Here is a 17,444-nt window from a genome sequence, read left to right as displayed (position 1 = left end):
AACAAGCCTGTTTTCCCAGGAGGTCCTCCAAGAACTGCAGTCAGGTTTGACCCAGATTCCTATGGAGACTTTGCTTTGCCCTGGGACCCAGTGCACGTGAAAGTCTGTGTGCACCTTTTAAGAATGGAGTCTCTGTTTTCCCCAGTCCCATGGAGCTCCTACGCACAAGTCCCACTGGCCTTCAATGCCAGATGCTCCAGGGGCTCTTTCTCCTAGTGCCAGATCCCCACCTGTGGGAGTTTGATGTGGGGCTCAGAACTCTCACTCCTGTAGGTGAGTCTCTGTGAACCAGTTACTTTCCAGTCTGTGGGGCTTCCCACCTGGGAGGTATGGGGTTGTTTATATAGTGAAATCGCCCATCCTACCTCTTGATGTGGTGTCCTCTTTGTCTTCTGGAGTAGGATATCTCTTTGAAGGTTTCTGGTTCATTTGGTTGAAGATTGCTCAGCCTTTCGTTGTGAATTTCATTGTGCTTAGGAGAGAAGTTGAGCTCCAGTCCTTCTATTCCGCCATCTTAATCCCATCTCCTCTCAAGCCTTTATCATTTTAATTATAGTTCTTTTATAGGATCTATTTGATTATTCTGTTATATGAAGTTATTGGAATAGGTGTAACTCAGTTATACATTATATCATCTGACTTTTGCTTATGAGCATTTCCTTAAGTGTTTTGTTGTGAATTGTGAAGTTATTTTCAGCAAGTATTTTTTGATGGCCATGTCCCTCCAGAGTGTTTCAGTGTTTGGTTTTGTAAGTCAATCTAGAGGTATCTCCATCCTGAGACCTCTTTTTATGTTTTAATTTTTCAACCTGTAAACCCCAAACCATGCATACATTTAAATATCAATCCCATATAAAATTAGATGTGAAGTTGGGGATGGGGATGGGCTGGGGGTTTGGGATGAAAATGCTATAAAATTGAGTTGCAATGATCATTGTACAACTATAAATGTAATAAAATTTCACTGAGAAAAAAATAAAATAAAATTAGACACGAAGTTGGTAAATCTCAGTAGAAATGGTTCCCTTAAACCTCTCCATTTCAGAATTCATGCTTGGATAGACAAGTTTCCTTTCTGAATTTCCATGGTATTAACTAGTTTTGTCTGTTTGTTTTATCTAATTCACTCTTTTGCTGAAATAGGAGCCCTTCAGGGTTTTGGTTTTATGTGGGAGTCTATTCCCAATGATAAAGCCTCTTCTCACTCTCAAAAGTGTTCTGGTTTAGGATTTCCCTGGTGGCTTGGCAGATTAAGGATCTAGTGTTATCACTGCTGTGGCTTAGGTCACTGCTGTGTACTGTCCCTGGCCTGGGAAATTCCACATACCATGGGTGCAGCCAGTTTATGAAGTGCTTTCCAGGTAAAGGAAAGGTATTGGAATTTATACCAGGTATTGTTATAGGACTTACATACAGAGAGATGGGTCACCAAGGCTTATTTCCAGGAAGCAGTGTTTATTCATGCAGGCACTGGCTCAGGGGATTCATATCCAAATGCTGAGCCCCAAATGCAGCAGGGTGTTGCATTATATACCTTCTGTTAGTTTCCCTTTTACATTTTGGTCCCTTTTTCCCCTTATAAGGTAATGTACATTCTGTAAATTCTGATTGGATGGTCCATGTTACATAGGTGCACATGTGCACATGAACACTGTGTCATGCTGCCACAGAGTTACACCTGCGCACACAGATGCTGGTTGTGCCATGTTGCCTTCCCTTTGTTCTGGGAGGGCCCTTACCACAGTATGATTGGAAGCCACTGAGGAATTTTAAGACAAAGGATTTTAAGTGGCTTCTGGGTGCTTCTTTATTTTACCTGACTGCCTAGATGTGTCTCCCTTGTCTTGTGTAGTTCAGTGGTCAGTCAAAGATTTGGGCAGAGTTTGTACTCACATTTTGTGACTTACATACTCAGTGGTTCTTTTTTCCCAAGGCCTCCTCCTGAATTTTCAGCTCTTTGATCAGCTTTGAGCTCTGTCTTCTGAGGTATTAAGGCAAACACTTTTCTAATTTCTGCCAAACTTATAAACATCACCCACCACAGTTCTGTCATCTGTCATTTAGTGGAATACTCCCCTATTGTTTCTGCCTGAATTTTTCTCTAGAAACAAAGAGTTTTCCTTATGTATGTAGTTATCAGCCAAAATTTGGGGGCAGAGTATATACTCAGATTTGAGTTCCATACCTTCTGTGACTCTCTTGCTTCTGGGACTCCCACTCCTAAATGTCCACATTATTGGCCACTTTGAGCCATTAGGCTGAGATATCTGCCACAGAAATGCTAGGTTTGAGAGAGCACTTTAAGGAAAGCAAAGCCACAAACACCCTTTTAAGCTGTTGCTAGTGCCATCTTTCAAGAGTAAACTTTCTTCAAGTTTCTGCCTACTTTTAGTCATTCCCAATTGATTTCAAACTCCCTCCCTCTCTCCCTCTCTCTCTCTCTCTCTCTCTCTATATATATATATATATATATATATATTCAAATTTTATAATTGATAGCTACAGAAAGGTATATCCAAATTTTTTACTCTGCTGTTCCCCAAACCTGGAATACTTCTTCTTTTTATTTGTGTTTAGATGAATAGCAATTTTGAAAATTTTCTCCATGTTTATTAGAAACTTTCATCCATTTAATTTATTTTCTATTCATGTCATTTACCAATTTTTCTATGTGTATGTTCTTATTTATGTGTAAGAGTTCCTTATTTATTGAAGATAATATTAACTCATTATACATATTGTTATTTTGAGAATCAAATGAAATGTGTTTTAAAATTTCAAGTTTTAGTTTTATGGTTATCGTTATATTGGCCTTTGATGTTCATATGAGATCATTTAGTAGAAGAGACAAGGTAAGGAGTTTATTCCTATTAGAGATGCCACTGCATAGAGAAAGGAGCTCTTACTTTTTCTTAAGACAAATTCTTGTGTTCAGCTTGTATGATGTGCCAGGCAGTGTTGGCAGTGACCTTCCTAAGCAAAATCTTGTCAGACATATTATCTATGTACTTATTGATTACCATGGTAATATTTCTTAATCACAGTCATTTGCTGTACTACTGGTAACTACTGTTAATAGAATGCTGCTTCTATGCATCGGAGGAAATACTGCAAGGTAATTAATATTTTCTAAGGGAACTGTGGGTCCCTACCAGAACTCTATTGAAACATTGTTCTCTCTCTTTTTGTTCCTAGGAGTACACAATTGATGTATTTTTTCGACAGACATGGCATGATGAAAGACTGAAATTTGATGGACCCATGAAGATCCTTCCACTGAATAATCTCCTGGCTAGTAAAATCTGGACCCCTGACACATTCTTCCACAATGGCAAGAAATCAGTGGCCCACAACATGACCACGCCTAACAAGCTGCTCAGACTGGTGGACAATGGAACCCTCCTCTACACAATGAGGTCAGAGAGTGTTACCTTCCATCTAAAGTATACCAGGGGCAGGACCAAAGGTAGAAAGCAGCATGTTTTAGGCTATCCATTGAAAATTCTGTCAAGCTTACAGATTAGAAATGCACATATTGGCATATAATTCCTAACACATTTGTAGGTATGCACACTCAAAAATATATATATTATAGATATACATATAGAGAGTTGGCTAATAAGCACATGAAAAATGCTCAATATCACTAATTATTAGACAAAAGAAAATCAAAACCACAGTGGGATATCATTTCACACTGAAAATGTCTATCATCAGAAAGTCTACAAATAACAAATGCTAGAAAGAATGTGGAGACTGGGAGCCCTCCTACGCTGTGGGTGGGAATGTAAGTTGATGCAGCCACTATGGAAACCAGTATAGAGTTTCCTTTAAAAATTAAAAATAGAGCTACCAAATGATCCAGCAGTCCTACTCTTGGGCATATATCCAGAGAAAACCTTAATTAGAAAAGATATATGCACCCTAATGTTCATGGCAGCACTGTTTACAATAGCCAAGACATGGAAACAACACAAGTGACCATCAACAGACAATTGCTTTAAGGAGTTGTGGTACACACACACACACACACACACACACACACGCACACACTGGAATATTAGCCAGAAAAAAGAATGAAATATTGCCACTTGTAGCAGCATGGATGGATCTAGAAAATACCATACTAAATGAAGTAAGTCAGACAGAAAAAGACAAATATCATATAATATCACTTATATGTAGAATCAAAAATAATATAAATCAATTTATATACAAAACAGAAACAGATTCACAGACATGGAAAAGAAACTTATGTTTACCAAAGGGGAAAGGGAGATGCGATTGTACACAATTGTGAAAAGAATGGAGTAGAGTAGATATAAACAGAATAGAGGATGTATGGAATGAGGAGGTTGGAGGGATGGAATTATGATGATGAGATGCAGATGGGTAAAAAGCAATTAGAAAATAGAAGAAAATCGAGGAAAAGCTAGAGGGAATAAAGAGGGATGGGAAGAAAAGTAAATGAACACATAGAGGAGAGAGAATACAGAATAAATGAGGAGAACAGGATAATGAAGAAACGGAATAAAAGGAAAAGAGGATGGTGGATAGGTTTGAGTTTTGGAGGAGGGGGTAGAAAAGAGAGAAGAAAGTAGAGGGGAGGATGGGAGTGTTGAAATATGAAGAGGTTGCAGATTAAAAAGGATAGAAGATGAAGCAGACCAAAAGATTAGTTACCTGAAAATAGAGTTGGATAAATTGGAAGAAGATGACCATTGGGTCCTTTATTCTAGTGTGAATTGAACAAGAAGGTGAAGTTTTGATAAGATAGGCATCTATACAGAATGCCCTTGTATTTATTGTGAAGCACAGAACAGAGAAGTTACAGAAGTTCAGAGCATGATGAAGCTCTTGGTAGAAAGCTCTTATAAGTAGATGCTTTACCTTGGACCCAGGAAGGTAGGTCCAGAGGAAGACCTAGGTTCAAAACTTAAAATGAAAGCTTGAGTCTATTTATCACCATGCATTTTCATCTAGTGACCATTTGCAAGACAAAATTATCTGCTTTCTCATTTTGATAATGAGGTAGCTGTTGCCTGTCTTGCAAACACACGAAAAGCACAAATTGGATAAGATCTAAAGGACACTTGGAATTTTTCAGGAAGTGTAATTCTATAGCATTCCTAATGTTGTTTTGACCCTCAAAAATCACATCTGGATTCCATGGGAAAAATATAGAAGGACAACTTAGAAAAATCTGACCAAGGATTGCATGGCTATGTAACTAGGGCAGTTTATTATAATAAAGCCTTCCGTTGCTTTATCTTGGGACCTCAGGACAACCATAAAAATGCAGGCTAGAGCTCATTACCTGCTGTTTGTTTCAGCAACCTACATTCTAAAATTGGAACAATACAGAAAAGATTAACAGAGTCCAGCTCAAGATGATATACACTTTTGTGAAGTATTTTCCACTTTTTCAGATATACATAGGATATATATGGATCTTCATTTCTGGTTAAAACATCTTATTTATTAATGAAGATATAGGTATATTCATTTTTATGTTCTTTATACTTACCATATATAAATATTGCATAGTATATAATACATTTAAAAAGTTCCACTGATTATTTGAGTAGGAGGAAAAGGTACTTATTAAATTTAGTTAGATTTTATCTCATTCCCTTGAATCATTCATTCAACATATTTATGAGTGTTATTGCATTTAAGGTTTTGGGATATGTACTGAGCTACAGAGATAAATAAGACACAGCTCATGCTCTTAGTGACCTTATAGTCTAGTGGTTAAAGAAGACATATGCACAGATGGCTGCACAATAATATAAAAGCCCTTAAATAGAAGGAGGTGCAAAATGTGATGGAATTGTAGGGCAAAAAGCATCTAAATTCATGTAAAAAGGGGACAGTGGTTATCCTGTATCTTCAATCTTAAGGAAAATATAGTTAACTATTAAAAAGATGAGTGACAGAGTGAGGTATAGAAGGGTATTCCAGGCAAAGAAAACAGCATACACAAAGGCAGGTATTAATGAATTGATAACATGCATCAGAAAATTCATGTCTCTCTCTCTCTTTTTTGTCTTTTGTCTTTTTAGGGCCGCACCTGCAGCATATGGGGGTTCCCAGGCTAGGGGTCGAATCGGAGCTGTAGCCGCCAGCCTACACCAGAGCCACAGCAACGCAGGATCCAAGCCGCGTCTGCAACCTACACCACAGTTCATGGCAATGCTGGATCCTTAACCCACTGAGCGAGGCCAGGGATCGAACCCGCAACCTCATGGTTCCTAGTCGGATTCGTTAACCACTGAGCCACGACGGGAACTCCGAAAATTCATGTCTCTTGTTAGAACTTTCATTTTTTATTCTTCCAAAAATATTTCTTGAGGGATTATTGAGACAATAACAGTATTCAGTGCACTAGAGATAAAATGGTAGGCAAAAATAGATGTAGTCACTTCTGTCATATAACTATATTCTAGTGGGGAAAACAATTAAACCATGATGAAAACATAGCATAAGTGCTAGGATCAGGAAAGCACACAGTGTTATAGAAACATCTAGCAGGGACAATGAAGTGAGTCTATGGGGAATATCCACAATTAATTCCAGAGGAAATCACTTTTAAACTGAAACTTAAAAGATGTGTCGAAGTAAATTAAAGATAGGGAAGAAATGCCAGAGAGAGAGAGTACAGCAGATACAAAGCCCAGAGGAATGGGCAGGGGAGGTAATAATGATACATTAAAGAAGCTAAAAGAAGTTCAGTGTGAATGGACTGTCATGAAATGCTAATTCATGTGCCCAACATACAGTGAGGCCACACAAACTGAAGTGTTGGAGTTTGGAGCAGAAAAAGGTTTATTGCAGGGTATACAAGGAGAATGGGTGGCCCATACTCAAAAAACAAAACAAAGCAAAACAAACAACAACAACAAAAAACCTCCCTAATGGTTTTCAGGGAGAAGCTGTTATGGGCAAAATTTGGGGAGAGGAATGGAGTTTGTGACTGTCTTCTGATTGGCTGGTGGTGAGGTAATAGGGCAGTGCCTCAGGAATTTTGTTTTCAGCTTAAAGCTGCCATCCTCCACCTGGTGGAGGTCTTAGTTCCTGCAGAACTCAAAGATACTGTCAGGTATATTCCTTGAGGAGTAATCAGGACCCTGCCCCAAGGCTGTACTATTATTTCTTAGCTGCTTCTCCTTTGTTTCTGCATTCCCTCACTTCCCTGATTAGAAATTTCTTTGACTCTGCCCTTTGGAACTCAGGGAAGATCTAGGAGTCTAAAGCCTTTCTACAAACAAGAAACAGGGTCCAGGCAGTGCCTTTCATACCCTGGAGGACACCACAGGGTCCAACTCGGTTGCAGGACCACAGAGAAAAGTGCATGGAAATGGCCTGTTGAGAAGCATGCTTATGATCTCTATTGACATAAAAATGCTAGGGATCCATGGAATACTTTTTTCAAAAGAGAATGATACCAACAGATTTGCATTTTAGATAGATTACTCTCCAACAGTGTGGAAGGTAGATTGGAGGAAGGCAAGATGAAGGTGAGGTGCCTAGCGATATGAGCTATAAAATTCTAATGATATTAGTAACAACTACTATTGAAACCAAAACACCTTTGATTTGAACCTAGCCTAAACCCAGATTGGGACTTGAACCCACCTTTTTTTTTTTAAATTAGAATCACTTACCTGGTGTCTGGACTTATTGAGGCTCAGGTTCTTTGTGTCTCAGCGCAGAAAGAATTCAGCAAGAGGCAAAATGATATGCAAGAAATAGATTTGTTAAGATAAGATGCTTATGAGAGATGCAGGTGGGCAGGCGAGGAGGGTCTGTATAAGGTGAGTGTGGAAAAAAAAAGAATGAGCCGGGTGTTCAGACAAAGAGAAGGAAATTTATTAAAGGGAAATGAGGGGGTGACTGACCCTTGAGAAGAGCCAGCCCCCTGCCTTTCTGGCGGGTCCTTTTTATACCCTGTGGATGGAAAATTGGATCCCCTAAAGGGGGATTAGTTTATCTTTAGTCTGCAGCTGGACTCTGGTGTACACATAGTCTTAAGAAAGCCAGAGGTGTGGTCTTGTAGTCCTGGGAAAGTAGGCACCAGTGTCGAAAACAGAATGTCACTTGAGCAAGGTGGTCAGTCTTGTGGGTCACTGTGACTTCATATTTTATTTGTGAGGTCAGCACAATGAGCCATTTTAACAATGAGCCCCCATGTAGCCCCTAACAGTCTGCCCCAGGATTAGGTTGGCTACATTTTTATAATCCCAAGGAAAGTGGGGGAGGGGGAAAAGACCACCTTCTTCCTCATTTTTTGAGTAGACGGCAGGCATATATCACTAGCTTCTCGTTCATATTGGTTAAGAGAGTGTTTGACCCTATGAGGTCAAACTAGGACTGTTTTTATGGTTTTATAGTTAGGCAAGCCTGCTTCATTCCATGACATTGTGATTGCTTTCTTGAGGGATCATTAACTTAACAGTGGTCTCCCAAATCTCCCTAGGTTTCCCTCTATATCTATGGTCCCCTACTGGGACTTCAACAACTACCTGTGTAACTATCCTATTCTATCCCTATGATATGTATCGAACACCTACCCTACCATGTACCAGACGCCATGTAAAATATCTCTTATCTTCACAAATCTATTCAGTATAGATATTATGATCCCTATTGAGCTGATGTAAAAAAGTGAAGTTTAAAAAATAAAAATGATTGCCCAAGATGATGCAGTAATTAGGTAAACGCAGATCTGTTTGAGTTTAAGCTGCTGCTTTTTCCACTAAGTAAGGTTTCTAAAAAGGATATGGTTATTCTATATGTTCAAAAGATAGTGTTAATAGTATTATATTTGCCAAGCAAGGAACGTGCAAGGCCAAGTTGGTAAAGCAAGAGAGATTTATTAAGGCATCAGAGGGGCACGGCCTGAGCTCAAGATGGTGCCCGCCCTGACTGTGAGGAGATGCTAGGATTATAAAGGATCTGTGGTGGGAATCTGTGGCTGGATGGAGTTCATGGTGGAAACTTGTGGCAAGAACAATGAAGAAGGAGGAGGGGAAGGTCAAGGGAGGAGTAAGAGTTTGAGTCCCATGACAGAAGGAAGTTAATCCTTGTAGGAGTTTAATCTATGCAGGCAGTTTTTTTCCACAGGCCATTGTTTCTTAAGAAGCTGCCCAACTTGAGCATCCACATTCTGGGAGAGGGTGTCTGTCCTCAGCAGGTCTCCAAGGTGAACAGCCACATTTGGCGGGTTGGGGAGTCGTTCTACATCCTCCTGGGAACCTATCAGATGGTATTTGGTGCCTGATTGGAAATAGGTGGGGTTAAGGCTGTTGTATGAGTACTTCCTGTAACTAAGTCCCCTAGGATAATGTAGAGGAGTAAATAAACATTTGAAAAATGGCAGTGATAAAGAGGGATAGTGGAAAATATAGCCAGATAGCAGACCTATTTGGAAATATTTCTGCATGACTGATGAGGGATAATAGTCTGGAAGCGATACAGAATATATTAATCCTGTAGTTACAGAAAGCATTATTGATTTTTTTTTTAATTTTCCCACTGTACAGCAAGGGGGTCAGGTTATCCTTACATGTATACATTACAATTACATTTTTCCCCCCACCCTTTCTTCTGTTGCAACATGAGTATCTAGACAAAGTTCTCAATGCTATTCAGCAGGATCTCCTTGTACATCTATTCTAAGTTGTGTCTGATAAGCCCAAGCTCCCGATCCCTCCCACTCCCTCCCCCTCCCATCAGGCAGCCACAAGTCTCTTCTCCAAGTCCATGATTTTCTTTTCTAAGGAGATGTTCATTTGTGCTGGATATTAGATTCCAGTTATAAGTGATATCATATGGTATTTTTTTAAAAGTGAACAACATGATCAGATCGTTTGAGTTAACACAAGTTGCTGAACCCAAAAATGTTCAAACACAGCAGATTTGATCTGTCTCATAACTATCTAGGGCCAGTATCCTGTTTTTCTCCATCCTGAATTCTCCTCAGGGCACACCAACAGGGGGTGGCTGCAGTGGCTGATGGCTTGGCAAGCAGGCATCATTCTTTGTCTATACAGGGAGTAAATGTGATAAGCCATCTGAATTGCTTGACATATGTTCTGGCACATGTGTACTCTCTTAATATCCCCACTTACATAATCATTGAACTGAACTAAAGTTTCAGTAGAACCAAAGTCACACCACACCATTAATAAGTGACAGAGCTTGTACAGAATCCCAAGTCACTCTTATGTTAAAGCAAACTGTTTTACCCAACTACATCCCACCACTTCCACTAAGAAGGGAGAGTAGGGGACATCAGTTTTAGCAAAATGAGCTTGAGGTGGACATGACAAGCTGCAGTTGGAAATGCAGCTTTGTAACCCAGAATTTTGATACAATGGAATTTTGTGAAATTAAATAAGTTGCATAAAGTGTCTTCTGTATATTAGGCCACACACTAATCGTGTCCTATGTTTAGCTGAAAATTAAAGAAAATGTTATCTCCATGTTGCACCATCACGAAGAAAGTAGTGTTTTTTGACCAATTAAGAGAGGCTTATTGTCATATTCAGACCTGCATTCCTCTTTTTGTTTTTTAATTATATGACTGGGTCAGTTTTGCTCAGGTACTTGGGATTGTTGACTTAAAAAATTTGCACAACCTGAAAGTTGAGAGTTAAATTTTATTTGGGGGCAAAATTAAGACTTAAGCCTGGGAGACAGCATCTCAGGTGGCCCCGAGAAACCACTCCGAGGAGGTGAGAGGGGAAGCTACGATATATGAGTTTTGCAACAAATGGAAAGTTGTAGGAACAAAAGATTTACAAATAACCCGTTTCTATGGGCTTACTGGAATTACTCCTTCCATATGTACCTCAGCTGTGAGCCAGTATTCTTTGTTTCTTTCTCTTTTTTTTATCTTTTATCTTTTTGTCTTTTTAGGGCCGCACCTGTGGCATATGGAGGTTCCCAGGCTAGGGGTCCAATTGGAGCTGTAGCCACCTGCCTATGACACAGCCATAGCAGTGCGGGATCTGAGCCTTGTCTGCGGACCTACACCACAGCTCACGGCAACGCCAGATCCTTAACCCACTGAGGGAGGCCAGGGATCAAACCTGAAACCTCATGGTTCCTAGTCAGATTTGTTTCCACTGTGCCATGACAGGAATTCCAGTATTCTTTGTTTCTTTCCCGAGTTCCCTCAGAGCTCACTGGCCCACCCTTGGCAGTGTCTGCATTCACAGATGACCATGACAACTTTTGTTTTCGCCCCAAAGAGGAAAGGGGAAATATTAAGATGTAAGTGATAAAGGTGAGGGGGAGATGCAGGAAGCCATGCACACATTTTACAGTTTGCTGCTGGTGTCGTGAAGGTTATTACTAGCCATGAGGAGCAGACATCACCACGAAGGGTTTTTGTGTTTTTCTAGATATGAGGAGATGAAAGAAGTGGGCTCATAAAATCTCCTAAAAATATCCATCTGAAGACCTGCTCTTCTGGTTTTCCCAGAGCACAAAGTGCCTCACTCCTGGTCTCCACCCTGAGCTCCACTCAGGGGGTGCTGTGGGTCCGTGGCTGCAGTGGCTCATGTTTTACTCCATGTAGAGGCTGATGACAAGTGCCTAATTTCAGTTCATACGATGTTCCAAAGACAAATTACTTGAAACATGAATTGTGCATGATACCTGGACTTTGCTCACAAACACACATGCAATTGTTAATAGAAAAGCTCCTCTCTTCTTGCTTTAGATGCAAATAGCTTGTATTTGAGTCTTCATTATAGAGACTGCCTCTGAAATGGCCAGAAACCAGGGAAGGCATTTGAGGCACGTTTGTACCGACTTAATATAATCAAATCAACCAAGCATTGATAGCTTTGTTTCACACCGTCCTTTTTTGTAATGGCTTTTGCTCTAGGGGATTCCACCTGTAGTTCCTTATTCATTAAGCTAGCAACTGACTCACAGAACCACACTTAGTGTGTCTCTAATGAACAGAAATAAGAGCATAGAAGAGATAGAGTGGCTCATTTTGGACTCTGAGAAAGCTTCCAGTGAGGTGAAAAGCATGTAGTAGTACAAGTCCTCAGTCAATCACAACTTATGCTGTGCATTCTGTGTGGTAATATCAACCCCTAGCTTCCAAGAGCCCACATCTTAGCAGGAAAGATAGGACACATAATTTACTATACCATAAGGCATAATGGAAGTTTCACAAAAAGCCAACAATGAAGTACTGTAAGCTAAAAATTATAGGCTTCATTAAAACTTGGAGCCATGAGCCCAAATGTGGGAAGGTATCACACAGGAAGTAGTGTTTGAGTTGGAGGGAGGGGAGAAAGAATGTATTCCAAAGAGGTTTTCTCAGATTTGTTTCATTTTTGCCAGCTCTAAGAGAAAATCAGGGCCTTGAAATAACAAGAATGCCATTTATTCTCAAAGGTAAGAAGCTGAACTTCAAGCAGATTGAGTCTGTTAAAAAGATCACTCTTATACAAGGGGAATTTTCAGATCACCAGAAGGATCCCTTTAGTTCTGAAGAACCCAACTATTTTATTTTTATTTTTTATTTATTTACTTTTTTATTTGTGTTTGAACCCAACTATTTTAGATGCTACTGTTATTGAATATGTCTGACACACAGTTCGCCCAAACAAACTGAAACGTTGGAGTTTGGAGCAGAGAAAGGTTTATTGCAGGGCCAAGCAAGGAGAATGGTTGGCTTATGCTCAAAAAACCCAAACTCCCTAGTGGTTTGTGAGGAAAAGTTTTCATAGGCAAAATTTGGGGTGAGGGCTGTAGGGTGTGTGGCTTTCTTCTGATTGGTTGGTGGTGAGGTAACAGGGTGGGGCTCCAGGAATCTTGTGCTCTGCCTGAAGTTACCATCTTCCACCTCAGTGGGGGCCTTAGTTCTGCAGCAGGGCTCAAATATATTGTTATGCATATTTCTTGATGAGGAATGAGAACCTTGCCCCAGGCTGCCTATTGTTTCTTGACTGTTCCTCCTTTGTTTCTATATTCCTGCCCTTCCTTGATAAGTAGTTCTTTGAATCTGCCCTTTGGAACGCAGTGAAGGTCTGGAGGCTGAGTAAAGACTATTTCATAAATAAAAAACTGGGGACCCTAAAAGGATTTGTACTTGGGAAGGCCCCACAGGGTTCCTGCTCAGCTTCTATGCTTCTAGACAGAGTGAAGACTATATGTTGTGGTGAAATGAACTTTACATAGAGTAGGAATTAGGAGTTCTAAATGTGAGTCTTAATTCTGGTCAAGATCAGCAGTGTAATCATAGACAAGACGTTTCTGCCCCCTGGGCCTCAATTTCTTCATCTGGGAAATGAGACTGACAATACTTCTTCTGTCTATATGCAGATTTATTAAATCAAAAAGCATTTATGTTCTATGCCAACAGCCATACTATGAATAATATGTAGAGACACTTCTCTCAAGTTGCTCACAGTCCTGTACAGAAGACCTGTACATAAAGAGACTGATAATCCTATGTGCTATTAAAAAATAATTAACAAAAAAGGTGATACAAACAATTTCACATCATGAGGTGGAACCTCAACAATGAGGTGGAAGGCAGGAAGCTTTTATATGACAAAGAATAAGTGAAGGACTTGAGGGAAATTTGTTGCACATGTAAAGAGGAAAATGCATTCCTGGAAAGACAAAAAAGAGTCCAACAAAATTTGTACAAAGACACAAAAACATGGAGGCTTTATTTGGTGAAATCACAAGTATTTACAAATGGCTGGGGAGTGGAGGGAAAGTGCGAACATCAAAAAAACTAGGATGGAACAACACATTTTAGGTAATTGTTAAAACTTAGATGTGCTCCATTATGTTGACTAAAAAAATACAACCTGAAAGTTGAGAGTTAAGTTTTATTTGGGGTGAAATTAGGACTTAAGCCTGGGAGACAGCATCTCAAGTACCCCTGAGAAATCACTCAGAGGAGGCCAGGGGGGAAGCTAGGATTTTTAAGAAAGGGGAGATAGTAGGAACAAAAGATATGCAGATAACCAGATTTACAGAAGAAGATTTACAGAAAACCAGTTTCTATGTGAAGACTAAAGGTCTGGGTTTCCTGGAATCACTCCTTTGATATGCATCTCAACTGTGGGCCAGAGTATGTTTCTTTCCTGAGTTCCCTCAGGGCTCACAGGCCCACCCTTGGGAGTGGGTGTTCTCACAGATGACCGTGACACATTTTTCCCCAAAGAGGAAAGGGGAGGTGCATGCAGCCATGCACACATTTCACAGAGGTTTGCCGCTAGTCTCATGAAGGTGACTGCTAGTCACAGACATGTCATCATTGAAGGATTTTAGTTTTTTCTTTTCTAGATATGAGGAGATGCAAGAATTGGGCTCATAAAATCTTCTCCTAAAAATATCTATCTGAAGACCTGTTCTTCCAGTTTTCCCAGAGCAGAGAGTGCCTCACTTCTGGTCTCTACCCTGATGGCAAGTGCTAAATTCAGTGGTAAAGTGGTGATCTTCCAATTAGGAAGCCCGAGGGCTTCCAATGTACTGAATGAAACCTTTTGCCTATAGCTCAAGGATTTAGCAGGGAACTTGCAGAAAGCTGGGATTCTTATGACTAATGTACTGCTTGGTTTGGGTGTTTGGTGCTGATATATTTCAGGTGACTCATCTTATACTGATAATGGCTATTAATGATTTTGCTGTCTTGTCTTTTTCATCATAAAGCCCAGCCTTTTATTCCATGATAATAGAAATAGCCTATCTGGCACTCCTGAAGAATTGTTTTCTTTCTTTCTTTATTTTTTTTCTTTTTTATTTAAAAGGAAGTTTAATTGATGTAAAATATTATGTAAGTTTCAGGTGTACAACAATTGATTCACAAGTTTTTACATTTTATACTCCGTTTACAGTTATTATAAAATGTTAACTATATTCCCTGTGATGTGCAATATATTCTTGTAGCTTTATACCTAATAGTTTTTAATTCTTAATGCATGACTTCTACATTTTCCCTTCCCCTTCCTTCTCCCCACTAGTAACTGCTAGTTTATTCTCTATACCTGTTGTGTCTTTTATCTTTTTTGTTATATTAACTAGTTTTATTTTTTAGATTCCATATATAAGTGATAATATACAGTATTTGCCTTTCTTTATCTGACTTATTTCGCTTAGCATAATGCCCTCTAAGCCCATCCATGTTATTGAAGATAGCCAAATTTCATTCTTTTTTATGGCTGAGTAGTATTTCATTGTATATGTATACCATATCTTCTTAATCCATTCATCTGTTGAGGAACACTTAGGTTGCTTCCATTTTGTAGCAATTGTAAACAAGGCTACTATAAACTTTGTGGTATTTTTTTGAGTTAATTTTTTTTTCTGGTAAATATCCAGGAATGGAAATGCTGGATCATATGATAGTTCTGTTTTTAGTTTTTTTGAGAAACCTCTATACTATTTTCCATAGTGGCTGTACCAATTTACATTCCCACCAATGGAGTATAAAATTTCCTTATCCTTGCTAGTGTTTTTTTTTTTGTGTGTGGTCTTTTTGATGATAGCCGTTGTAATAGCTATAAGGTGATATCTCATTGTGGTTTTACTTTGTGCTTCTCTGATGATTAATGATGTTGAGCATCTTTTCATAACCCATTGGCCATGTATTTCTTCTTTGGAAAAATGTCTATTCAGGTATCCTGCTTACTTTTTAATCAGGTTATTTGTTTTTGATACTAAGTTATAAGAGCTGATTATATATTTTAGATATAAACCCCTTATTGGTCATATCATTTGCAAATATTTTCTCTCATTCAGTACATTGTCTTTTTATTTTGTTGATGATATCCTTTGTTGTGCAAAAACTTTAATTAGGTCCCATTTGTTTATTTTTGCTTTTATTTCCTTTGCTTTAGGAGACAGATCCAAAAAAATATATAAAGCTATAATTTATATCAAGAAGTGTTCTGCCTAACTTTTCTTCTAAGAGTGTTATGGTTTCAGGTCTTACATTTAGGTTTTTAATCCATTTTGAGTTTAGTTTTATATATTTTTTGAGAAAATGTTCTAATTTCATTCTATTACATGTAGCTGTCCAGTTTTCCCAGCACCAGTTATTGAAGAGACTGTCTTTTCTCCACTGTATATTCTTGCCTCCTTTGTTGGAGATTAATTGACTATAGGTGTGTAGGTATATTTTTGGGCTCTCTATTTTGTTCCATTGATTAATGTATATGTTTTTGTTTAACATACAAGATAACCTACTGTTTCGACTACTGTATATTTGTAGTATAAAGTCAGGGACTATGATACCTCCAGCTCTGTTCTTCTTTCTCAGGATTATTTTGGCTCTTCAGGAGAACTTTCCTTACAATGCAGAACAGACTGTTCCACTTCTAAAAGACCTAGGTGACATACAGAGGTGCTCATGTTGAATTCCAAAGACCCTTATCTCCTACTATATTTACGTTACTCCTTCCTACGTTACTCTCGAGGTGTTGATAGTCTCACTCAGCAATGAGCGCATATCCTTAATAAAATTTATATCTTTAAACTTTAGGACTCCAGTTAGTTCAGGAATCTTTTTTTTTTCCTCTAGAGTTTTTTCCTCTTTTATTCATCCACTTTAAAAAATTTGTATTCTATATGCAAAAATCCAGAAATAGTTTAATGTTTTTCTATAGGGCAGTTGTTAACAATTAGGTGATTCATTTTTACTTATATTTTATGATTTTGAAAACCCTAATTGATGTATAGCATGCATATTTTAAGGTATACAAATGATATGTATATAGATCTATGACATTCTGAGTAAGGAATGTGTTTAAGATATTACATAGTAGAAGAAAAAAAATGGGAAAATGTTTCAGTATAGTGAGAGTTTTATCCCATATTAGGACCAGAACTTCATTCTCCAGAAGGATCACTTTCCCTGAGCCAAAAGCAAATGTGAATTGAGGACATGGATGTAATAGCTTTTTTTTAACTCAATGAATTTTATTATACTTATAGATGTACAACAATTATCACAACCTAATTTTATAGCACTTCCATCCCAAACCCCCAGCCCATCCTCCAAACCCCCAACAAGCTTTTCAAAGTCTGTGAGTCAGTATCTGTTCTGCAAAGAAGTTCATTGTGTCCTTTTTTTAGATTCAACCTGTAAGTGATAGCATGTGATGTTGGTGTCTCATCTACTGTCTGACTAACCTTACTTAGCATAATTTCTAGGTCTATCCATGTTGCTGCAAATGCCATTATTTCTTTCCTTTAGTGGATGAGTAATATTCCATTGTGTATATATGTACCACATATTCTTTATCTTTTTTTTTTGTCTTTTTGTCTTTTCTAGGGCCATACCCGTTGCATATGGAGGTTCCCAGGCTAGGGGTCTGATTAGAGCTGTAGCCACTGGCCTACGCCAGAGCCACAGCAATGTCAGATCTGAGCTGCATCTGCCACCCACACGGCAACAC

General features: G+C 38.8%; 1 protein-coding gene and 1 non-coding gene across 2 annotated transcripts in view; both read left to right on the top strand.

Annotated features, from left to right (window-relative positions):
* Nucleotides 1–17,444, top strand: part of GABRA3 (gamma-aminobutyric acid type A receptor subunit alpha3) — a 218,160-nt gene that overhangs the window by 137,606 nt on the left and 63,110 nt on the right. The window contains exon 5 of the mRNA XM_047765626.1: nt 3,196–3,416. Coding sequence (XP_047621582.1) covers nt 3,196–3,416 — 221 coding nt within the window. The remainder of the gene's footprint in view (nt 1–3,195; nt 3,417–17,444) is intronic.
* Nucleotides 5,323–5,425, top strand: LOC125118990 (U6 spliceosomal RNA). Its single transcript, XR_007132959.1, has one exon. It is a non-coding gene; the product is annotated as a U6 spliceosomal RNA (small nuclear RNA).

This window comes from Phacochoerus africanus, chromosome X (assembly GCF_016906955.1).
Source record: "Phacochoerus africanus isolate WHEZ1 chromosome X, ROS_Pafr_v1, whole genome shotgun sequence".
In the NCBI taxonomy this organism is placed as follows: Eukaryota; Metazoa; Chordata; class Mammalia; order Artiodactyla; family Suidae; genus Phacochoerus; species Phacochoerus africanus.
The sequence above is the reverse complement of the archived record's forward strand: the minus strand, read 5'-3'. Positions and strand labels throughout refer to the sequence as shown.